The sequence below is a fragment of the Labrus mixtus genome, chromosome 7, assembly GCF_963584025.1.
Source record: "Labrus mixtus chromosome 7, fLabMix1.1, whole genome shotgun sequence".
NCBI classification, from domain to species: domain Eukaryota; kingdom Metazoa; phylum Chordata; class Actinopteri; order Labriformes; family Labridae; genus Labrus; species Labrus mixtus.
Genome location: NC_083618.1, coordinates 9,691,212 through 9,717,480, shown reverse-complemented (window position 1 = coordinate 9,717,480; position 26,269 = coordinate 9,691,212). Strand labels below are relative to the sequence as shown.

General features: G+C 40.1%; 1 protein-coding gene across 2 annotated transcripts in view; it reads left to right on the top strand.

Moving 5' to 3' along the window:
• Positions 1-26,269, top strand: part of LOC132977808 (low-density lipoprotein receptor-related protein 1-like) — a 93,680-nt gene that overhangs the window by 1,762 nt on the left and 65,649 nt on the right. For both annotated transcript variants that reach the window (XM_061042660.1, XM_061042661.1), the window contains exon 2: positions 14,500-14,622. In XM_061042660.1, the coding sequence (XP_060898643.1) occupies positions 14,500-14,622 (123 nt within the window). The remainder of the gene's footprint in view (positions 1-14,499; positions 14,623-26,269) is intronic.

Here is a 26,269-nt window from a genome sequence, read left to right as displayed (position 1 = left end):
CTATAGGACCCCCTGAATGCCAACACTCAGATTGTGATCTGCAGACAGATAGGGAACAGTTGAAAACAGCTCCCCCCCTATACCACCTTGCTAACACGCACCTTCATAGACCAGAACAACTTCTGGAAACTATTAAGCTGCGCAGTCTGCACTCACACACTTCTCTGTTTGGTAAGAAAAGGAAAAGGGCGTTATCACAGAAGACTGATTGCACACAGATTTGTTGAATTCTTTACAGGTGAAAAAAAAGAAGGGACTCTGTTTTTAAAAGACACATAATGCCTACCATTCATCTTGGGAATGTATGGTCTAGGAAAGTGTTTAGACGAGTTTTACTGGTAAGAAAATGTTTCCATTATGGAATGGTTGCTGTAAAGCTAATCAGGGTTCTAAATTTAACATTTCATTAAATTCAGTAAGACTCTGCATGCATGACTGAATTCAACCACTGAGCTGCGTTTTGGAGATGTGTCAGGCTATAAAAGCTTCTGCCTCTGCCTTTGAAGTCGTCTCATCGACTTGGCAATCCAGTGTTGTGAGGTTCTTGGGGAGCAAAATCCACATAAATTACCACCTTGAAGATAGACTTAGATAGCCTACAATCACCTGCAGTTTCACCCTCCTCCTCAGTCTAACAGCAAAAGCAGAGAAATCATCACGCCATCAGACAGTTTCTCCCTCAACTCACTGTTATTGTTTTCGTGAAATTTTCCCCTCTGTCAGTAATCATGCCTTCATAGGGTGAGTCAGCCCTGTGCAGTGTAACAGATTTTCAATCCTTTGCTTTACTGGAAAAGCTTCTGAGATGCAGCTGTGCTTGACTGAGGAAACATATGAAACACAGAGAAATTGTCAACAGTTGACTCGTTCGTATGAATCATTGAAACTGAAAAGGAGATTTAACCAATAACTTGGATTTTTATTGGGTGCTTGTAATCTTAACACCTATTTCTTGAACATGTAACTTGTAGAGGAAGCTACAGAGCACGCTACCTCCTCCCAAGCATGGCTACATCGCTTTTGTAACCTCTTTAATTTCCTCTTTAATCCATAGAGCCCCTTTGAACCACATATGTTACTTGTAAAGTTTTCATTCTTGCCTTGAACTCTTCTTTTTCCGTTCTCCAAACCTCTGAAGATTTTCTCTCACTGTATGTTAGTACTGTAGCCAGAGCAAAGTCCTCAGGCCACCAACAAACCCTGACTTTAATTGGGTCCAAACTGCTCTTTGTTTCCCAGAGGGGACCTCCATTAACAGTCTCAAATTGTTCAGAAGACGCCACTAATTGGGGGACCGATGGAAAAAGACCTTAATGAAAGAATTTGCATTGTTCCACTGCATGAAAGTACTGTAATGTCATTGCAAAAAGAGATCATTTCAACGCAAAAATGGTGGTAAAGACCTTAAAAACATCACAAAAAAAAAAAAAATTGCCCTTTTAAAAACAAACCTTTTACTTGCATTAAGTTGTATCTATCTTATATACCTGTTTCTCCAATCCATGTTTTCTAAGCCTGAAATGTACCTGTCTGATTCACTTAAAACACATCCTAACTTGATGGTACAGTTCCTCCTAATTAACCCACCATTCAGTGCTTCCACTTACTGACACTCTCCCCCTGTGGACTCCTCTGCTGCAGCATTTGGTGGAAGTCCTTTAACTGGCGCAGCATTTGGCTTTTGTTGATGCAACACTGCCTTTACAACGGCATCCACATGGCCAAAAGGTTTCCACTAAGCTGTTTACTGACATCGAAGGGGGATACGGAAAAGAGAGTACTTTTGTCAGTCCCTCTTTGCGCTTGAATGTTTGTCATGCTAGCAAGATTTAAAAGCGGAAAAGCACTTAACAGGAGACAAGTATATTTAAAACTGCTATGAATATGTGGTTTTAAATAAGAGCATTATCGAAAGAATGTCAGTTGCTGGCTAAATAGCTTCTATGACACTCTGAAAACCAGCCACGGCTGCATATCTGAGCAGATATAAAATCTAGTACTTTGGTCAGCAGCATTTCCCTCAGGAAAAACAACTCAGAGGCGAAGTTAAGTTCAATCACATTAGTACACTGATTGTTATGTGAAATGCTGCGCTTCTGGAGATACAGATTCCACTGACAAGCCTTAATAACAACAATTGTCAATAGAAGTACGTTAACCTAGATCTGAAACCATAGTGTCCTGGAGGTTTCTGTTTCTAATGGCCACAGTAGTTCTGTCCATCTGTGAAAACACTTACATCACTATAAGTTCCTCCATTTGTCTTGTTCTGTCATGAAAGAAATACTGTATTATGATCCTGAAAGTAATGGTTACACATTTAGCAAAATAAACGTCCACCCTCTTGCCAAGAGTTAGTTGAGAAGATTGATACCACAATCATTTGTGATCAGTATGTAGCCCGTCAGCAGTTTGGTTAGCTTAGCTTAGAATTTTGACTACATAGACCTATTGTAAAAGGTTTAAATTCACCTACCTGCAGGTTTAAGGCAACTAGAGAAGAGTCCAAAAGTTAAGTTACGCTGACAATCTCCTGGCTCCAGCTATTGTATACATAAATATTAGATGCCTTCAAATTTCTTTGTTCAATTCAAATCAGAAATTAAATGTACCCTATAATCTTTAATAATCTGAAAACACTGGTGAAGTCTTATAAAAGCTGACGTCTTTTACTGCTAAGTGCTTTGTGGCGAGGATATGCAGTCCAGCCCTGTGACCCACTTTACAGTCTTGACCCACTGATTGAGATACACCATCAAGATAAGGCTATTTAAGGATTGGAGATAGAAGACAGTCTCAGGAAACCCTCTGAAAGAATATATGAACAGAAACTTGTTAGGGTATATCATGTGTATTCACAATTTATTAAACAGACAGCTGTTGACACAAGGCTATCAATGCCGGAAGAAAGAAAAGATTAAAATCTTTGGAAAAGGAAGGCTGAGTAAAATGCAAAGGCCTCTCTGGCAGTTGCTTCCATTCATAGCTTTGATCAAATGCTTAAGGGGAAGCCGTACTGCCAGGACAATCTGATGTATTACATTTATTTGGAAAAAAAAAGAAATCTGTTCAGCATGATTAAAATTTCAAAATTAGTTAAAACTAAGAATACTTTTTTGTTTTGGCGTACATTAGGAATTCTATTGGCTAGAGAGATTATCATTTTAAGGACCTCACTGTATTAAAGTTGGTATACAGTATCTGTCGGTACAGTGCAGTGTTGAGGTAAAACACCAACAAGAACATCCATCTTTTCAAAATGCTAAACAAGTTTTTGGGTCACTATTTTTGCTGCATTTGTAAATGTTGTCAAGTTGTGTTTAGAGTGCACACTCTTCCTTAGTTTTATCAAACAAGTCAACTGCTCAAGTCAGTAACATTTTCATTGTGTACCACCAACAACAACCATTTGATACACAAAAGAAAAGTATACTTATGATAACGATAACATAAGTTCATCTTAAAACTTAGAATATATCAGATCTTTTTGTTATCATTGGTTGCCCACCAATTGCGAAACCAGTTGTGGTTGCTACTCTGACATATTCTAACCTTTTATGTATATGGAAAACTTTTTTGCAAACAGTTGTATATGAATGCATCAAGCAGATGAGGAGGGGACATACGTTGTATCTGAGTGTCAAACTATGGGTTTATAGAGCTCTGTAAAACTCTGTAAAGCAGTGAGAGTAAAGGTAAATCAGTTGGGTGAAAAACCAAAACAACAAGCTTAAATATACTTCAGCTGAGCTCAGAGAATCAAATGACAGGTAACTAATCAATGTAAGGGACCCCTTTGACACACTCACATACACCCATGTAATCCATTGTTAGCAATCAAAATATATTGATAATAACAGCCATAGATCTCATGTCTAAAACATACGTTATTGTAAGTCGTGCAAATAAAACATTTGCTTTGATACTGTTACCATATCTTTCTTTAGTTTAGTGTCAAAAACACTTAGTTACTGAACCCATTCACTTGATAGACCAATCATGCCAAATGTCACTCCTTGGTGCTAGTAGCATTCACAATCATTGGTCAGGGAACACTCTGCTTTAGAGATCATACTCTCTTAATAATTTGTAAATACACCTTGTCTTCATTAGTAAGAATGTGTGTAAGACAGACAAAGTAGTATTTGTCAGAATTAAACTTAACACTGGTTCAACAGATCAATATGATACAGGAAGTGAACCTTTGGTCAGCCTGCGTATTACCAACTTTAATGACAAAGTAGTCACAAATAACCTGTTAGCATCAATATCTCACAATAGTTCAGTTAGCAAGTTCATTGCTGTTCATATCACCATCAAAGCTGGGATATTGAGTAGTAAACTTTAAAATAGGATGGCTTTCTGACAGATGTTATGTTGTATTGGTACTACACTGAAGGAGTGGAATGCACAAATAAGTCTATATCGCTTAATGTGTTGCAGGACATTGAACATATCAATGACTCTATTAGATGTACTATTCCAACAGTCGTTATCCTTTTTTGTTGTTGAGTTTCTAGTCCAGTTACAGAATGAAATAGTTGAACCCACACAACAAATAAACTCATTCAAACCCTTTAAGCCCCTCAGTACATTTATATGCACTGTCAAGTTGAGCTATGGTTTTAGCTCGGTTAGGCCAATTAATTGGGCTACTGTCCTTGTCCTAGTATACAAGCTGCTAGGTGAATCGATTAATTGACTGAAGCTATGGTAGGCGGTGGTACAGTATGCCCCTTTTCAGCTGATAACTATGTCAAATGGCGAAAACGCAGTCAACTTTAGCTCTGTACATTTTGTAGGTTGTCACTCTGCACTCACCAATTTCACATCTTCATCTTGTTTTCTTTGTGCTGTTAGACTTCTGGGTTGAAACCTGGTGTGGGAACTGTAGGTGATGCGCAAAATTCCCATGACAGTTCGGGGCTAATGGAAGTGCATACATGCAAGAGTAAACTGATTTCAGTCAGAGAAACATGTTAACATGTATTTTAAAAGTCCAGTTTTAGTTGGACTAAAAAAATAACTTCACTTTTTAATCATCATCATGTAAACGTAGTTACTGACATCCATTCTTCCGGGATCAATTTAACAACCCTAAAAAGATTCCCTACCCCCTTTTCCAGCCTTAAGGGCGCGGTCACACTGGCCATCCGTACCGTGCCCTAGCACGCTTCAACCCTAAAGTCCATTTCGTTTGGCCAGTGTGACCGCTCTCTCTCTCGATCGAGTCCGCCTGTTTGTCAACTGAGCACACTTCATAATAACATAAAGCATGCATGTGTTGTATAACGACGTTATGCGAATAGCGCAGCGGGGGGCCAATCGTGCTTGAGTACGGCACGGTACGGTTGGCCAGTGTGACCGTGCCCAAAACTCTGTTTTCAGTTACATTACAGACAGCGCATAGCGACACACATGCTCAGTCACATCAGCATAAAGATCACGACTCATGCAACTGTGATTTAGAATTATTTTCAAACTTTTAATCCTTAACACAAAGTACTCAACCATAACCTTAACATAAGCCTAATTGTAACGATAATCCCTCAAGCAGGCATTCGCCCTTCACTCTGTGGCAGAAATCTCCTCACATGGGCTGTAGTGGACACACAATAGTTATTTCTGACCTCCGCCTGAACAAAAGCCACGTGGGTGTATCACATCCAATAAATCTATGAATGCAATTCTGAATATTGTACACCATGGCACCATGTACTGTGGAGGTTATTCCACACTCATCTGCATGTATGTGGGCATACCCTGTGCTTGTGCAGTTTCAGTTTCTATGAAAAGAATATGCTCTACTGTTATAAGACTTCACACACTGTCTGCAAATTGAATGTGTTTTGCATGTGTCCCTCAACATCTTTGTTTGTAGCTTTGAGATGTTGAGTTTCTTTGAATGTAAGACCAGAAGATATGCCACATTCCTATGTCTATTAAAGTGTAAGACATGCTGGTTAGCTGAGCTTATCACAAATACTTGAAACAAATGTTAACAGCCTTGGTCGATTTAATGGTTATAAACTAGCCCTACCAGTACCTATATAGTTCTTAAATTGTAATGTTTTCTCCTGTTTGTTTAATTTTCATATAGCATATGAAATGTGCACTTCCCCTAATGAAATAGTGGCTTCTTGTACAGATACATCTATATCAATTCATTTTAAAGCAGCCTCTATTTTCTTAGCTTAAAACAAAAACTGGAATCAAGGATTAAAAGTTTGCTTAGTCAATTGAATATTGAGAAAATCTGGTTCACCAGCTCATTTAAAGTTCCCTAATTAAGAGGTTTTGTCTGTTAAGTCACATTTGTCCTACGTGAGTTGTTGACAGGAAGTTATGACTGACTATTTCTTTGCTGGGAGCAGTTACTTTCTGTTTTCTTTTCTTTTTTTAAGTTTTTAGAGTTTAGTCTCCAGAACCCTCAGCAAAAAGAAATAATTGTTCTTAAACTGCAGTGTCTTTGGTTATTGTTGGCAGATTGTTTTATCTTTGGCTAGGCTACATGTTTTTCCCCTTCAAGTCTCTGAGCTAGCTTAAAAAAAACTTAGCCAAGCTAAGTTAAGCTAAGCTGCTGCCTAAAATGTATTGGACAGACAAGACACTGACATCAGTTTTCTCGTAATACACTATGCTAAAGAGAAAATAGGTGTGTTCTCTGGATAGTCAAACTCTTGTAGTTAAGAGTTGAAAGTGTGTTCTTTTACGTCTGCTGCTTTGAAATGTAAGGCTTCATAAATCTGGAATCAAACCTCTAACGTGCTAAATGTAAGTCTGTATAACATTTTCCACTACATTTACTGTATTAAATTTTCCAATTCAGTGTTTCATAATCACAAACGTACGGTATTGACCACTTTTTGTTAGCTGTAGGTGCTATGTGCAGTCAATGGTGCTCAGGTTTCTTAAGCACTGGAATCCTGAATCTGAGAGAACATTCTAGAGAGTGAAGTGGAGCTTGTGCGTCACTCTGAGACTTGAAACTTGCCCGGGTCTTATGAAAAGGCACTAAAGAATTTCATATAATCTTCTTTAATATGTTTCCCTCAGCAACATGCTAAGTAGGCTTAATTGTCATTTTTCTCCCTGCGCAGCTATGAACAGTGTGTGCTGTGGTGTTAGTGTAGCAAAGGGATTTGTCTAAACTGACTAACTTGATAGGTGGATCACACCTTGTGTTTTTTGTCTTTGTCCCCACTCCGCTGCCAGATTTGATTTAATCCTTATGTGGAAGTGAAGGAGGCCATAGCCTCCTCCCTCTGAGCCCTAACACTGACTATAGCCAAATAGCAGTCATGGCTGATTATCACCCCGGGGTTGAGACATGGTGAATTCTCAGCCAGACTTCCAAATAGCTCTTAATGAAGTTCACATTTGATTACTCTACTTCACTCAATGGCTTTTGCCTCTCAGTACCACAAAGGCTGGAGGAGTTTGTACTCAGTTTTGACCTGTAAAATATAACAGTCACGGCAGGACTATGCTATCCTGCTAGCCAGCACTCCATTTTACTTGGCAACTAGCACCAGACATGAGCACATTCCTAATGTTAATTCTGCTCAGCTGTAAATTCATGCATAACACAAACTTATGTAGTCCTACAAACACGAGTGTTAAAAAACACATAATGTATCTTACAACATGATTCAGTCAAACAGAAACACCCACAAACGTCTACATCTTCTTTCAAAATAAGTTGTAAACCAAATTTCTGCTATTGAAACATAGAAAGGTTATGTTGTCCATTCGCTGACATGATCATGTCTTATTTTTTCAAAACTTTTCAACTTGAACTGCTAACTAGACCTCCATAGTTTCTTCAAACCCTGCCTCAAGGGTTTATTTAAGAGGCACAGCTGGGGTGCATTAGCTTTTTTGTTACATGACAAATGGGAAAACTTTTTTTCTCTTCCTTCTCCTCACTCTCTTCCAATACAAAGTCCTTTAGTGTTCCTTGCTTGTTTGTGGAGAAGGATGAGGAGGTGACAGGGGTTAAGAGAACCCCTCAGGTCAGCCCAAAGGTTGGCAAAATAGACCCTAACGCCCCCCTTACAGTCTCTTCCTATATCTTTTCCCTGGATTTTTTTTTTTGCAGTTTAATTACTGGCCAGATTTCACCTTGTGTCATTTAAATCTAAAAAGGAGATCATAGCGCCATTATCTGCAGGCGGCTCCAGTAATACTGGAACCAAATTATCATTAACCCTTCATATTTTTGGTGCTCTGGTTCAACTTGTTTAGCATTCATTTTCTGCTGCATTGCTGCTGGTTATTTATCTCACATTGTTTCAAAATGTCCAGCTCTGAGTCCATGTTAAACTCAATGTTTTGCCAAGTGGCGTCATTGTTCAAAATGGTTTACAGCACACAGAATCCTACATTGTTTTTCTTTGTCTCATATAAACCTCCCTTTGTTAAATATTTAAAAAGATAATGCGGCTTTATCATGTCAAAAGTCAGGAGTATTTGGGATAGCAGGAAAATCCTCAACCCTTGAGAAACTGTTGAAGTGTTTTATTATTGTGAGTACAAATTATCTTCAGTAGACTAAACTCCTTTTTTTTCCCAGCAGACATTGCAGCAGTCTCTGTTGCCATTTCGAAAACCTTCATCCAGCACACCCACCTGGTGCTTTTTGTGCAGCTTGCCAGTTGTATTATTTTCAACAGTTTTGGATGAATCAGTTCTAGAGGTTTAAAAACCAAAAAGGATCACCTTCTCTGATCTGTGTGGACACAGACTTTCAGGAGGTGTTTTTTTCAGCCTTGGCATACTGCTGACTGCTTTGTATTACATCTGTTCTTCCTGATGTAGCCTACTTGTAACATTCAGGAAAAACCAGACTCTTGTTATTGCACAGAGATGGGTAGATTCCAGGATTAAGAAATGAGACTTGTGTAACAAACATAACCCAAAACTAATCATCCACAGTGTAAAAGAGTATTGAAGAATTAGCAATGCTCTTGCAGCATATCTCTATGAATTGGTCTAACTGCCATTCTAATTTACTGAATTATTTGATCAAAGATTTGGTGAATAATCGTAGATTTTTGAATGATTCCCAGAGGATTAATCCATGGTACTTATGATCCGTTGTATTTTATCTAAGGTCATCATGTGCTTGAAAATTAAAGCTTTGAGTAAGATATATTAACACAATTTTGATGGATTGTTGTGAAAATGAGTACAGATGTAAATGTTTTCTAAAGGACAAAAATATGAAGATTGTCTGATGCTGTAAATACCTGCAAAAAATGATAATTGCACTAATTAGTAATGTAAGCAAGAGGATGAAGATGCTCTTTACTTTACATGCTTAGCATCAATATGTTTGCATTGCCACTTTTTCAGGGTAGCTTGCTAAACTTTGCTCAAAGCAGTGTGTTAGCCATACACATGGGTGCCTTTTAATAGTAATTATAACATTGAACGGCCTACAAGTGCTAGGTTACTAATCATATAAAATGGAGAATGAAAGAAATCGGTTATTTTAACCAATTCCTATTTGACCAGAAACTGACAACACAATAAAAAGTGAAAATCTGGAGCACATTCTGCCTTTAACATGTTAGCTTGTTAACTATGAAGGCTATGCTAACTAAAACGTTCTAGATAATATTGTTTTGTTTCTCTTAGTAATTCTTGAGTTAGCCTTGGTCTCATGGCAGCTAATTGGTTTTCAAATGAGCGTCTCTATCTAGGTTTGAGTCTGAGGAAGGTGTCCTTTGAACCTTAATACATTTGCTGTAAGTGATTTGTGTGCTCCAGTACTTTCTTTGGATTTTGCGTGTGTGAAGGAGACCTTTGAATTCTTTTTGAGTGTCTCATCTATTGTGTTTTCAGTTGGTAAACATTCCCTTAAATAAAGGCGTTTTATACACCTCTATTTTGAGGTCAGAGCTCTTGGTCAATAACAGAAAAAACAGCAGTGTAGCTTGGACATTGTCTTTCTTTCGGGGACCTGAATTGTTGTTGTCCAGTTAACGGACAGTCTCTCAATAGGATACCTTACACAGCTTTGAAAGCTGGATTCCATACTGCTCAGGCTCCCTTTCAGCACCTCTGTTGACACTACTTTAAGTCCACCTTTACGTCAACTTCTGTTGAGTGATGTGTGATGAGGTGCTGGTGCCCACTTGAGCTCTGTAGTTCCCTGGTTGATCTCAGAGGGCAGGCCTCCAGCTTATTTATAGCCCTGATGTGGGTGTCGGAGGAAATGGGGCTGTGGCTGGGGGCGAGGCTTGTGTTTGCACTCTTCCTCCGAACCAGACTGAGCTCATCCTGGAGGACTCACAGACAGCGGTGGGGGCAGAGGGCAGTGCGTTTTGTAATTTGTCCAAAATGGCGATGACCCAAAGTATTTTCATGCAGCCACCACTTTGGTAAACACACAGGCAGCTCATTGATACCATGTGTGACATTCCTCCATCCCATCTTAGTATCCCAGCCCAGCCTGGTCGGTTCTCAGATCTTAAGGCCCTGAACCCAGCTGTGGGAGCCCTTCCCCCTCACTTCGCCCTCTACATTTGTTCTCATAGCTGCAGTTCATCCAGAGGGTTCTGTTATGTCATCCCAAGTTATATCTGTATATGTTTACAATTTTTGGCTTCATCCGTTTGGCCATTTATCATTTCCTTTGCAAACAAAAGACACAAGTGATACCTGCTGTCAGTAAAACGGTTGAAAAATCGTTGAAAAACCTTGAAACAGACAAATGAGGGGAAAATACTGTATCTTTGGCTGGATAAGAGTTACAGCTTACTCTTAAATCAACACAATTAAAATACAGTAAGAACTATATTATACCTACACAATTTTAAATCACCAGTTGTGTGAATTAGTTTCAGCAGCTCTAACAATTAGAGCAGATGATATCTCCCGATAGATAACATATAGAAATATGAGGACCCCCAGTGTCCTGTGCTAAGGAAGTGAGCCAATTTTAAAAATCACAACATCTAACTTCTGTACTGTATGTGGTACTTCCATTTTGGATGACCTCAGACTGACTGTAATGGTACTTCTGTACACGGTCTCTTTGTGTATCCTGACTTTCCTACTCAATAACCATCGCAGAAAGCTGATTTGGCAGTTGCACCTTTCCCTTATGATTGCCTGCCTTCACCTTCAGCTAGCTAACCTCCTGACCTACTTCCTATGCTCCCTGATATGTTTCTGTCAGCTTCATCTTGTGGTTGAGTCTGAGGCGGGTGTGAGCTCCCCCACACACACACAGGTTACGGACATGTCAAGTTCTAGCATATCAGCATCTAAATAAACAATTAACACTAGACAGATGCACCCAATCTAGCTGCCTGCAATATCCGTTGTTGACAACACCAAACAAATAAACAAACAAACAGATAAACATGCACACAAGCACAAAATATGAGGAGATGATGGGCAAAGAGAAAAATCTTTTACACATGCCTGGTTGCATTTTATGAATAATTCAAATCCTTAGGACTTCACACACATTCACTAGCCCGCACACACTCACACATTTACACACACACACACACACACACACACACACACACACACACGCACAGATCACAGCAGTACATAGAGGGGGATAAGTGGAGAGTGTGTCCATGTGTGCGGCAATATGTCAGGTTGAATTCATGGTATTTAGGTTGAGCTCCATCCCCCTCACTGCTGGAGTTGGCGGCTAGGTTATAATGTAAATACAGCAAGCCAGTTTATCCTGCTTTATCCCATCATCCACCCCTTTTCTACCACTTTCTTCCTCCTGTCCTATTCGTCATGCTACATGCCTTCAGAATGTTAAAGTTACCATAACATTTCCATCTCCAATCGGTGAAGTAACAGACTAATGTTAGAAATTCGGTTGGTTCGAAAGAGAAATGTAAACTTTCCCCAGACATCAAACTTTGTAAAAAAAAATAAAACATTAAAATGTGTAAAATATTTGAAAGGCGGTCTCAGACCACTGATATTCAAAAGGTAATAACTACAAAAAAAGCTCTATGTAAGAGAGATCTTCACACTCTGAACTATGGAAAACTGAAATCCAGTTATAGGTTGGGATTGCTGGTTGCTGTATTTTAATGTCAGCTGGTTAGATCTGTGGTTTAAACAGATGAAAAGTTCTGGAATAAAGAAACGCTTGATGAAAGCAGCACACAAAGACAAACACTTTATCAACAAGTGCCTTATCAACATGTCCTTTAGAGTCCCCATGTCCTCTACTGCTACAAAACACATTGTGACAAGGTTCCAGATGGCGCCATAAATTACAATCAGAAATTTCAATGAAATAAAAAAAAAGTATTGTGACATGCTGTGCAACATGATATTAAGAGGTCTTTTTAAAACCACTTTGCCATATTGTCTGTTACCTGCATGATATCTAATGTGCCTCAGAAATAATCTTTGTTTGGAAGTTACACATGTTTTTTTACATATTCTAGCTTACCACCCCTCCTACCAGCTGGGAATTAATTTTAATATCACCAAAACAGTCTCAATATCGTGGCTAAGCTGGCTAGCAAAGTTAACTCAACTTTTAGTTATAAAGGTACTTTAATTAAGACTTAAAATCAAGGCTCATTTTAAGCTAGCTGTTGACAGTTGACGCTAATGTTAATTTTTGAGTATGTATCGGTGTTAGAATAAGAAGAACACTCGTTTCTAACTCGTAAGTGTTTGCACGTTTCCTAATGTGTTAAACCTTAGTGCCAACCTTAATAGCCTTAACTTTTCTTAACGTGTTGAGGTAGGCATTTGTTTCAGTCTGTTAACAAGAAATAAAAAAACACAAAAATAGCAGCATAGAATCGTATAGTATCAGTAACTCGCTACATTGTGGAAAGTACATAAGTGAAAGTTTAAGCTTCTGTTTTGATCAGATTGCCAGCTAAGGGCCATGCAACTTAAATCATACGGTCTGATTGCTGCAAAATCTTCAAGAAATTTTTTTTAGACGTGAGTGAAAGCTTGACAATTTTTTTTTTAAAATCACCATGAATTCCATTTTTCACATTTGACTTCGATTGGCCCAGCTTTCCTGATGTGCCAGTCTTCAGTTTTATCGATTTTTCTCTCATTTCTTGCAGTTTTTGTGGCTTATAATCTTTTGCTTTTGCTGTTATCGTCTCCTTTTCTCATAGTAAACAGACCAATATCAAATTAACGGGACTTCTGTCCGAGGATTGATTTGATAACAGATCCTCCAGAGTCTGTTATTAGAGCCACTTCCCTAGCAACCGTCTGCTCCTCAGAGTATCAGTTATTTATTTTTAACAACAGTCTGTTATCAAGGAATAGCACACCGTTGCTATGTGTAATTGGCCAATCAGAATCAAGTAATTAAACAATATGTAATTTATACAACAGGTTAATAACCAGCATAGAAGAAAAACAGTAGAAAGCAGAAGATTATAATTCTTCACTCCAACAATTCAACTAGTTCTACATTTAAACTGGGATTGACGTGTTACCAAGCAACTCAAACATTCTATTGCACCGTTGCAAGACTTCACTGTTTGTGTCAATGGTTACCACAGACCAGACATCAGATTTTTGGACATTAATCTGTTTGTTTTAACCTATCATGCAGGGAGTTACCAATTAAAACTCATGTTTAATGTAAACTTACTGTATTCAGAACACCTGGCTGAGGCGGAGTGATACAGATTGTGAAAAGTCCCAGTGATGTTGATCTTTATACCAGTGGTCATGGACTGCCTCGGTGCTTGTCTAATCGGAGTAGGCCTACTCATTCAAAACTAACTGCTGTATAATAACAAATATTATAAATGGTGTAACAGGTGTAAGTCTTCTATATTTTTATTTTATTTTTTCCTTGGTCTATTGCATCTTTAACTACATCATAAAAAAGTCAAGATCAACACTGGCTTTTTCAAGCTGTTGTAGGCTTTATCAGACTCCCTCATCAAGAGCTTCAACTGAATTCCTCAGGGTGACTCAGCTCGGTTGCCTGTGAGTGTGTTTTGTCAAAATGTTTATATGCCAATCATAGAAGACTTCAATTAACGTGGGTTTGAATACTTACCCCTCCCTCCTCCTTCTGGCTTTGGCTGAAGTGGGCAGTCTTTCTTTTTCTGGAAGCTTTTGATTGAAAGATAAATGGATGATTGGTGAGGGAGGGGGGGGTTACTGAACAAGATGTTCTTTTGATATCCTACGGACGTTTTTCATCACTGGAGTTGGCTTGGGGAGGTTGACCTGGATACTGAAGTGCAGAAGGTTTATGTAAAGCTCTTCCATTCCTGCATTAGTGTGTGTGTGTGTTAGTGAGTGTGTTTTGTGAATCCATTCTCTTCCCTCTATGCCAAATAACAGTTTTCCAGGGCCTAATTAGGGCCAGTGAGGGCCACTATTGACTCAGAACACAACAGACCCTGCTTGCTAATGAGACCTCTGCAATCAAAGTCAGTGACACAAAAGGAGCGGTTTTCATCTCAGAATCTTTTAATTAAATCACCTTTTTTCTTTGTCTCTTTTCAGCCCCAAAGACCTGCAGCCCCAAGCAGTTTGTGTGTAAAGACGGGGTGACGTGCATCTCGAAGGGCTGGCGCTGTGATCGAGAGAAGGACTGTCCAGACGGCTCTGATGAGGAGCCTGATGTTTGTAAGTGTTTGAAAAATAAAACAGAGTGAAGCCTGGTTGAAATGTAACCATACAGGGTTAACATTGGAGTCTACAGAGATAATACAAACCACTACATACGGTCTGTGACATCTCCTATTCCCTCCCATTAAAAAAAAAAAGTACATTTTCATAATAGAAGCTGTTACAGCAGGTCAAGAGAAACTAGTTCTACAAATCTATGTGCCATATGTGCCAAACCTTTGATTTTTGTCGTCACAAAAATCATGTAACATCTTCAGCCAGTCCGAGCACAAGGTGGTTTTGGCATTGTGTAAATGTTTTCGATTGTATTGACTTGAAAACCGTCTTGAGCTAACAGACTGAAACCTATTAGATTTGTTTGGCTAACCACAGCAAGGCTGAAGAAAACAATGGGATGTTTTATCAGCGAGTGATAGAGGTCATTCTGCATTTACACAGTCATTTCATGCTCATTAAGGAAATGTACAAAGTTTATCTTGTTAGATTCATGTGATTTCTTTCTGTGATTTTGAAATCAAAGTGGCTACATTTTTCAGAAAAAAAAAAAACAAGCAGAAAGCCTTTCTATAAAAAGACATCCATCTGTCGTTTTAAAGTCTTCATTGAGTTGAGATACTTCAGAGCAGAAACCCTGGGGAGGGAATGAAAGCAACAGTGTCTTTTTGGTTGGCTCTCAAAACGCCTGTAGTTTTTTAAGAGGACAGAGGGCTTCGGGTGGATGGGGGGCACTGTGTGTGTGTGTGTGTGTGTGTGTGTGTCTGTGTGTCTGTGTGTCTGTGTGTGTCTGTGTCTGTGTGTGTGTGTGTGAGTGTGAAGTCGGTTTGGGAGAGAGTTAGCGAGCGACTTGGAGGGCAGGGCAGAGTGCTGGTGCTGCAGTCTAGACGCCGACAGACTGTCAGAGAGGAGGTCTGGAAGTCATTTGAGACTCGCCCAAGGCAATGGAGAAACCTGCTGTTTTTCACAACCTGCTCTTTACCCAGTCATCTGTGAGCCAGCCTCCTTCCCTGTCTCTATCTGGGACAGAAACAACAGTAACTCAAAGATTTATCTATTGGTACTCACTCAAGGTTATTCCTAAACACTAAAAGACTCATTGCTGTTTTGGGCGTTTCACAGTTTGTGGTTGGAAATCCCCAAAAAAAACAATTTAGGGAGACAATAGAGATGCTAGTCCTTATTGTCCTTCACTTTCTCTAAATGCTGTTGTTGATTTGAGGTGAAGATTGTTGACATTGTTTTTCAGGCTTGTGGCAAACACAGGTCTATTCAGACAGGATAAAACATGGACGTAGTCTCAGTGACGTCTAGTGGATTTTTGAAGCCCCTTTGATGGAGGTCGCCATATTGGAAATGATATCTCAATTTTTTTTGCCTCGGGGCAAACAAACACGCTTCTACTTATGAATAACTCCTATCCTTCATATCAAAACAGATTTAAAAAAAAAAAAAAAAAAAAACCCTGATCAGTGTGTGCAGAAATGATCTGCTCAGACCAAATTCTGTGTTTGAACCAGGCTGTAAACAGGCTCTTTTGCGGTCAGCCTCAAGGATCTGCAGATTTTTGCACTTCCTCAATGGCTTTATTTTTTCAACACCGGAGGTTGCCACTTTGTCAAAGCGGTCAGTGACCTGCACTGTGTGACAGGTTTCATTACCATACAATTGTAACTTTAAGGAGTCAAATCTTCAAACTAACTTATTTTGCACTCCATGTATATACCATATTGTCCTCCTGTTCAGAGAGATTTCCATTCAACCTTTTTACTGGTAGGGAAAATCAGCACCATCGATCTACTATGAGATGTGTTCATAGCTTTTGAGGCAGTTTGTTTACCAGCCAAGTACAACCATCCACAGGCTTGACATGAATTCATGTTACCTATAAATCGCATGTGTTGGCTACTGATTCATGTTTATGCCTTATGATGAATTTGTGGTTGATGCTAGCAATAGTCTAGCAGATATGGCTATGCAGCATGTTATGTTGCTGTGATTGATTGTAGTGTCCAGAGACATTTTGGGCTGCACCTCTTGATAACACCCCACTGCAACTAAACTGAGAGACTAATTATATTATAATTATATTGTAAGTTGGTCAGGCGTTTCCTGGACAATGACTCACTTTGTGAATCAGTCATACACTCCATACTCTAATGCACAGAATAAATGGTTTAGATAGTCCAAAACTAATGACGTTTTTATTACTTTCAGTAACACTTAAATCAAATCAAATAAAGGTACATATTTGTGACCTTAAAGATTGGCTTCTTCAGTTGAAGCCAAAAGACTCTGGGCTGAGAGTTAGAGACAGGACAATTGAAGAGTAATGAGAAGTTGACTAACTTGTTAATTTGGGTCCAAATCTGTTATTTGTTGAGAACTGAAAAGCATGTTTCCAGCATTATTAAATTAGTTTTCTTGTGTGCATCTTGTTCGCTGACATGCACTTGGAGGAAAACTGTGCCACCACAGCATCCATTATGTCATTCAGAGCCTTGTCTCAAGTGTATCGCCCTCCCTCCACATGTGTACCGATGCTCTGTACTGTCAATTATCAGTCAAATCAAATCAGATGCGACTTTGAGTAAAAGCTTAGAAACACGATGTGTGGTGCAGAGCGGGTGTTTGGGGCTGAAGTACCGAGATACTGAATAAATCTCAACCTAGTGAAATATGGTTGATTTGCATTTACCCTGCTCATATGTACTGTAAATATACTTTTAAATACAAATATACACAATTCCAGATCCACTTTTCTGAGCTGGACTCACAGTGAGATTGAAAATTCATTGAAATGCAACTTTCTCATACAAGAGAGTTGTATGAACATGTCCCTAAAAACTGTATGTACAACACCAATATATTGATGAACATTTTGACTTTTTGACTTTGATTGTTTAATAAAAGTGCTCTCTGGGAGGTCACTTTTGCAGATGCTGCTGATTGAACCATGCATGAGAGAGGTTTATTTATTCACTCATGTGGACAGGGCTTCACAGTGGCCTTTGTCAGCGCTTTGGCTATTGCCAGGGAAGTCAGCCACTGTCCAGTGCAGCTGCTTTGCCTTGCTGTGTCACCCCCACAATGCAGTTCTTTGTACCCCTGGGTGCTGGGTCAGACTGGCATAGAGGGATGCTGAAAGAGTAAAACAAAAACAAAATGGTTGTCTGGGCAAATGACCTTTTATATAGTACTTTGATCTGCATTCCTAATGAATGAATAATTGAAAACAGTGCAGTGGCGTTACATGGGGAGATAAAGAGTCTGCTCCATAGCCTGCAGGTAGGGCAGAGGCTCCTGAGCTCCACCTCCTCAGGCTGCAGACTTTATTGGGGTTGTGAAATAATAAATACGTACAGTAAGTGCAAACAGGAAGTGTGTAACGTTGCAATGACGTCCCCTGCGTCTGGCCTGTTTAAGGGGCAGTTTAAAGACAGTTCTCACCTAGGCTGCAATTAGCTTTTAGGAGATGAAGCACTTTTGTAACAGCCACTTTCAGAGTGGAGAAGCTCATCGTTCATGATGTAATGCGAGTCTCACTGACTCCTATCTATAGAAATCAAAGACTAATAAGTGGAAATGAAATATGTTTTTTCTTTGATCTACTTGCTCAGAAGTCAGACCCACAGAAGTTGTGATGAGACATGGGGCTTTATTGTTTGGTGTTTGTTTTGATCAGTGGTGTCATTTAGCGGACAGTTGACCCACAGTCAGTGGTTATACTGTTCAGATGTAGAAGAGGAAGTGACCTGTTTGATCCTGTTACTGTCTCCTGAAGGCAGCCTCCACCCAGTCCAGATAGCTATCAATATGTCAAAGAAAACAAGCTCAGCTCAACATGAAAGAGTCTGTCACCCTGCAGCACCTTGTTCCTGCAAGAACATGCTGCAGGTGTCAGAGCATGAGCGCCAATCCGATCTCTACCTTCTCCTCTCTTTTTTTGGCTCTACATACAGTAGAGGCAATATTTGTCTTTCTTTAAATAAGAGTTTAAACAATTAAAAATTGTGTACCCCATTAGCCAGTGCAGTTTGATACAATGTTCTGAGGCTAAGAGGAAAGGGATGGTGATGGATGAGGCTTAGAAGAGAAAAAGAGAGGTGTGTGGTGTGTACATCCCTGCAGATTTATTTATAACAGATTTTTATGCGTTAGGCTGTTTCAATATCTGTGTCATCGTTGTCTTGATTTAGCAGTTGTACCGGGTGCAGACAGTCATCTAACCCAAGTTATGTCTAAGGTTTGCATACAAATGCAATAAATACATCTCACACCAAATAAATGGTCTTCCCTTTCTCTATTTTCAAGTTAGATTTTTAAGTTTGGAACAGAAATGAATTATCCTCTTTAATGTTAGCCATGTAGCCAAGGCCCATAGACGTCATGGTAACAGTTAAATACACAGCCACATACTCCAAACAACAGACTGAAGACGCTATGAGAGTCATATTTGGGCAAAGTCTGGTAATATTACTGTATTTTGTCAGTCTACATGGTTGTTAGGCTTTTCACAATGTCTGCCAGCCTTCCCATCCTCTGCTTGTCAACAGATGCACTTGTGTCTTTACCGCAGTGCAGTTGCAGGCAGAGACCTTTGTTGGGTGCCAAGGCACACCAAACCAAAATCGTACATATTGTAGCTTAAGTTTTTACATTAAGAATAAAGTTATATTCAAACTCAAGTATGCAAAAGATTCATAAGGCTCTCAAAATGAGTTATTTCAGACGGAATTTGGGCTGCTGCTACAGTTAAGATGTATGAACGACAGACGGACAACATATAAACTTAATATGTGTATACAGGGTCTATTTATGGGTGTGGTGAGGCGGATGTGATCCGCTGGCCACCAGTGTGACATTTTTAGCCGAGGAGTTGAGGCTGGGGCAGAAGAGGGCAAAGCTGGCCCCTTGAAGCAGACGAGAGTGTTCAGCCAAGAAAAGCGTGTCAGGGGTTTAAATTTTAAAAAGAGCATTATGTAATCACAGCAGGGCTGTCTCCCCAGTAGGGGGTGGGGCCGACTGGAGGCACCCAAGAGGGAGGACGGGGAGCAAGACTGAGACTAAGAGAAGATTAAAAAAGGGAGGTTTATGAAGCAGAAGAATGAGGGACATCAACAATATCGATATGATCGTTTGGCTAACGGAAGCAGTAACAAAAGACCTGGCTGTAGCGCGTGCCTAATCTTTCTCTCCGTATGGCAAACTAACTTGTGTCTGACGAGTAGCTGTAATGAATGACTACATCCTCTTTGAGAGGTTGCATTATTGAATACACAGCTTGTCTGCTGCAGTGGTTGTCTGACTCGGGTCTCCTCGGGTTTCTTGGCACTCACAAAGACGATTACTCTCATTCTCCTCTCTGACCCCCTTGGGCCTTTCCTGTTATTAGCATAGCTGCCTTTTTTTTAATCTATGTGATAATTAAAAAACGAATTCAAAGGACAAACAACTCTGTAACAAACGAGGATGACTGTCAGGAGAGATGGCTTGGTGTTTAATTTGTGACGATTAAAGTGAATCTCTTGCTCTCTGGGTGAATAACTCTATAAGCCAAAACAGACTCTGTCATATTTTTAGCCATTCTGGGGCAGCTGTATAGTCCCCTTTCAAGAAAAAAAAACAACACTTATACAATACTAATAGTTTTAAGCTAATCCTCAGTTTATTGTGAGGAAATAAGAGGCGAACGAATAAAATAGTGAGTCTCCTCCATATCTGAAAAGGGTCGCTATGAAAGAGCCTTATTCAGTCAGCAATGAGTCTTATTTTGTTTTTCTTAAGGAAATATGTGCGCGAAGTGAATAACACAACTTTTTGATTTCCTTTGTGTGCATATTCCTTTACTTTTCTCGTTTCATAAGCAATACTGATATATGCTCAATCTGTTTATTTGTTCAGAGTATCTGGCGGTGTTGTCCTGCATGAATCTTGCAATTTACTCTGCTGATAGAACTGTTTGCTTTGTGGTTTCTCTGCCCTGGGGAGCAGTGTTTGGAGAACGCTTAGTTTGTTGTGCTTGCTAGAGCTGGATTTAGCCTTCCTGCTTTGCTTGTCACCCTGCCAGCCACCCCAGAAGCCCCCCAGGAAGACATGGAAATGTGGCGTTGATAACTATGAAGGAAAGAGATGAGTAGGGAGCATGAAACCCAACATCCACCAAGGGTTGGCGCAGAGGACACCGTTTTTCTCCGAGGTTAAATCTCGGTGGCACAGAGTGTAGCGGAATGCTAGCTTATGCTAAAATAGTGTGAATCAATGACTGTGTATAAAAATGGACAGTGTGTCTCCAATCCGTATCATTGTACAAAAGGAAGGGAAAAATCTTTTTTAAATATTGACACTGACATCTTGTTGCTGGTTACATCATTTGGACCCCAATAGTCGCAGTAGAGATTGGCTGGTTGAGCTGAGGTGTTGATGTTACTTTCTTTTAAACTTACCGATAAAACACAAAGAACCCTGAGGTTGACACAGAATGCACGAGATACGTTTGTTTGCAGAGTATTTTAGATTTTCAGTAAGACCTGTGACCCATCTGTTAACATGGAGGAGGCAGGCTTTATGGTCAATACTAAAGGCAGCCACTAGGGGGAAACTGACTTGCTTTGGCTTCACTTTTAGGGATCTGGCAGGCTATCTACCTTTTTGTGACCTGTATGGAGTGATTGCTTGGCAAATGTATCTGAAAAGTCAAATGTTGGATATAATTTTTTTTTATTCATTACACAGTATTTTGGGATGTATTTATTGCATTTTTCTCCCAACACAACAACCATGAAATTGCATTTTGTTGTGGCGCCCTAAATAAAACCCATAGTATTTACGAGGCATCCAGAGGAGGAGTTGGAGTTGCAGGTTAATGTGTTGTTTGAGGAAGTATTTCGAGGATAGGTCACAAATAAACAGCAGAGAAGTGCAGTCATTGTCCACTTCTTATTCTGCTGCTTGCCGTTCGACTGCTTCATGTGATTTTGTTAAGACTGTGTAAAATTTCAAACACAAACTCTCCTGCCTCCCACCGTGTCCTCTCTTAGCCTCAATGAAGCTCTGCTGTTGTTGTGTGTTAATGTTTCTTTTTTGTGGTTGTGCTGTGTCCTAGTTGTGTGAAGTTTGTTTCTTTGGCAGGGCAGCGGAGAAGGAGGGGGTAGAAGTGGGGGCAAAGGGGGGTACCTCGGGGCTGCTTGGTCAGGATTCAGTTGCTTCGTCCAAGAGCGTGTCATGTGGGTTGAGAAGGGCCAGCTGGTTTATGAGTATGCCGTCATTGATGGTCAGAAAAACCCTGTATTAGAGTGTCATTAAGAGGTGCTGGCAGCAAACTGGTGCAGCACTATTTATTCATGAGGTGTATTTGTGGATCAACATTTTAAATTATTCAACTCGATCTGGATGGTTGATGTCTGGGAAAAGTAGCAGGATTATTTTTAATCATCAAGTACTTGTTGGTAGAATGTGAGTTAATACTCTGGATGTTTATGTGTACTTCTAACATTTTTTCACATGTTACAAATAAACTGAAGGCAGCGAGCAGCCTTGTTGCTCATTACAGTTGGCCTCATTCTGGGCCCCATAAAGTCCCTTTTATGTTTCGCTCCATCACTGGCAGCATCTTGTTATTTGTTTGTGCGTTTGTTGTTGGGTGAATAAGCATTGGGTTGACCGGCATGCGGAGGGGGAAACTTGAACAAGTAAATGGAAAATCCCCACAGCCTAACAAGCTCTCGGCTCAGGAAAACCAGACCCAGATCTGGACTCCTTTCACTACTGGAAAGGAGACACGGATCAAGATATGCTTTCCAAGATGAGTAACTCTGCAAAAACGTCTCTTGTGAAAGTAAAAAACCCTCTATGAAAGGTCCTAGCATGGACTTAGCAAAATATATCTTCGAGTATTAATCCTAAAACAGCACATAACAAGAAAGGGTCAGCTCCCTCTTCCATCACCGGCCCCTGACCCTCACAGTTTCCCCAGCACTCCCTCCTGCCGCTGGCCGTGCCACAGTTCAGATCAGGCTTGGCACGTGACGCTGCTTACGGGACTGCAGCTCAGCCTGCTTTGTAGGGGGCCACAGCGGATTTGTGTGATCCAAACAATGGCTGCAGTTCTCTTGTCAGCCCCCACCTCTCCCTCCCTTTGCCACCCCCTCTGCCCTCACACCCTCGGACTGAAAAAGTGCATGTGATCTATGTGCAGCAGCTTAAAGACTCGTGCAAGGTGTCTGGAATCCGGCACGCTGCAATCAACTTTTGACATATGCTAAGTGAAGAAAGCCTTTGTTTGGGTCTAATGCTTACTTTGTTGCCTATAGAAATGGGGATTCTACGTTCATGTGATCGCACTGCATGGAGGTTGAAGTTGTTTGCATGTCCTCAGGTGATTTTGTTGAGTCATTTAGACCTATGGAAGAAATGAAATCTCTTGTGGTATCTGGTTACGTCTATGTGACGTCCGTAGCAGAGAAATCAAGACTTGGAACAAATTCTCTGTCGGAAAAGAATAGTCAAATCTTCAGCCTCAGTTTTTTAGCCACTAGCTCTGTCACAAGGTACGGGTTGATGATGGAGACACCAGGACTTTTTTTCCCCTTTCTCTCTGGATGCCAAACAGAACAGTTGACGCTGTACAGGCCAGCCTGTGTAGATCTAAAAGAAATAGAGCAAATAGAAACTTCCCAAAGTTTGGGCCAGCTAAACTGGCTCACTCACACTAAAGGAATGTTAAATAAAAGACCCTGTTTAATTCAAATTAGCAATGCCTTTTCCACTGCGGCCCTGCCGACTGCTGCCAGCTCGCACAAGAATGAGGCCTTGTGGGGCACCGTCCACTTCCTGTGGTTGAGGTGTTCCACTTGGTCTTCTCTCTCTCTCTCTCTCTCTCTCTCTCTCTCGGCCACTCTCACTTCTCTTTCTCTCGATCTATTTCTTTCCGTGTTTTTCTCCTACATATCACCCTCCTCCTCTTGTACACTTAAACTATAAATGGGTCAACAGATGTTGGAGGAAAAAAATGTTGGGAGGAGATAAAAAAAAATGTGAGAGAGTGAAGAGGAGGAGGAGGAGGGACAGACTTTCCACATGGGCCGAGCGAGATGAACTCTGTAGAGGAGTGATTGGTTTCAAATAAAGTTCATGCCTTAAATGAAAAAGAAGAAAGCAAGACGTCCATGCTTCTTACTTACATATTTATTTAGAATGTAAAGGAATACATACAAAATTTGGAACGCTTGTTTGTTGCTTTCTTGCTGAGAGATAAATCCAAATTTCCGTACTTATCAGTTAGCTCAGAAACTGTTTGCCAAGAAACCCTCCCTAAAACAGGAAACATTTGTTAAACGCACAACATTAAATTGCCTTATTAAGTTATCTTTTTTAACATAATAATAGTAAGCATAACCCGAAAAAAGATCATTATTGAACAGAGCTACTCCCTCTGTTTTCAGACTTAATGTTAAGTTAAGTTAAGCTAAGCTAAGCTAATCATAGCCAGTGAAATCAATCTTCTCATCTCACTCGTGAGAGAGTGAAACAGTGTTTCACAAAAAGTCAAAGCATTTTTGTCTACCATGTTTCAAATATCATTCTATCCTTTTTAAATAGCCCTAACGAAAACATTATTTAAAAACATAAACAGTAGGCTATAGATAAGGAGTTCTTAATTGGGATATATTTGTTGTTATTGAAGCAAAATTCAAACACTGTCTCTGATTGGTCTGTTGGTCATCAACCAACTAAACAAGAGAAACTTGGGAAAGTGGCGCAGCAGTTTAGATGTACAGCACAGAGTTGTGGGCAACACATTGGCTAGTTGGACTCAAGAATTGTGCTGAGTCATTGGTGTTTATGTGGATGGAAGTTCAGTAATAAGTTCATTAAGGAGAAAAGCCTTTGCTTTTGTGTCTAGCTGCATAGATTTAGTGTCATGGAGGGAAAAGTTTTGGCCAAACGCAGATTCATCCAAGATAAATATTTTTCTTCTCCAGGGATCCCAAAGTCCTTTCTCAGAACTTTACTACAATACCAAATGTGTCCCACTCCACTGGCAGGAGTGTTGGTGTTGTGCCTCTGGCATGGCTGTGTGTACGCTGCAGATGCAGTGAAGGTAGTCATTTGGCTCGGCTCTGCTTGGATAATAGGGTGTTTGTAGTACCAGCTAGTTTTCTCTAGTGGCCATCTTTTGCTGCCACATTGGTTCTTTTGAATTTGTGCCTTGCTGGCTCTGCCTGCTTATTTGGCAGGAAACAAAAGATGAATTTAAATTCATGCTGGATGAGAAAGGTACAGTTCTTGAAGAAATCAATTTAGGGTTTCTTCACTCTAACATGAAAATGAATTTGCCTTTGTGGTGTTCTTGCAGAGAGAGTCAATGAAAGCAAAGACGTTTATGAACATTTGTCAGAACTCAAAGTACAAGAAGAGGATGTCAAATTGTCTACAGGGTTTCCCTACTTTGGAAACACAGGAATTTGTCTGTTTTCCCCGTGTTTTTATACGCAACTTGGATTAATAACAGCAAAGTGCTCATGGAGTGATAAATAATTGATCTTCGCTGACTCAGATAGATCCTATAGTGTATGATATATCATTATGAATTGGGTTTATATGAACAACAACTGAATATGTTATCTCCACATACAAGCATGTATTTCTGTACGTCTGTGTATGAGAGCGTACCACAGGCTTTCAAATGAAGAGTTTGAAAGCTTTGACTGACTGTTTTCTAATTTGCAGTCATCTGAAGACATTTGAATGACTGATGTGTAGCTCAGACACTCAGTTTGTTAAGAATGTATCATTAGATACATTAGTATCTAACTGGAGTTTTCAGATCAGATTGGAGAAGATATTTGATGCATGTTGTTTTTTGCTCTTTCTGTTGTGTATTTCCTGATCTGATGAGGGGTGTGCTGACAGATGATGATGGTTACAGACCTGATCTTGTGCTTAGAACAGGACTAATATCGATTGTTCCCTTTTGTTCCCTTCTGTTCATCAGAAGTGGCTGTAAGACCATGAGCATGATGGATTGCTACAAAGTGACATTTCTTATATTTTTGTGATAATATTTAAGGGAAATAGCGGGTTATATGAAGGGATCGAGCTGGCCTATCGATGTCCAGCGAGGGTGAACGTGAGTGTTCTCAGTCAGTCGACATCTTCTCTGTTTTGTTTTCATAGCCCACACACCACAGGTTGTTGTGTGTCTGTGTGTATGAAGGTTTGTGAGGAGACCCGTCACAGTGATGATAGCTCGATGTGCGCTCACTGGGGGGGAGATGGTGGAGAAAGATTTCTGTGTCTGTTCCCTCTGATAAATATGTTGTCAGCCACACAGAGAGGCCAGTGTCTGTCAGAAAGTCTGTCATCCATCGGCAGAATGAAAGGGGAGCATTTTATAAAAGACTGATATTAAAGCTTTTCTGCTTTACCGAACAGATTATAGTCAAAACCAAATGGATGAAAGAGACAAAGAGAGTAGGCACTTGACAAGGATCCCAGGGTGAGATCAATCAGAGGGAATCATAGCTTCATGGTTCTGCACGTGGGTACTACAAAGCTTCACGCAAACTGTGTGTGACAGAGGAGGCACAGCTGGATCTGGGTGAACATTTTCGGGGGTTTATTGAGTTTTGATTTTTTTTTTTTGACA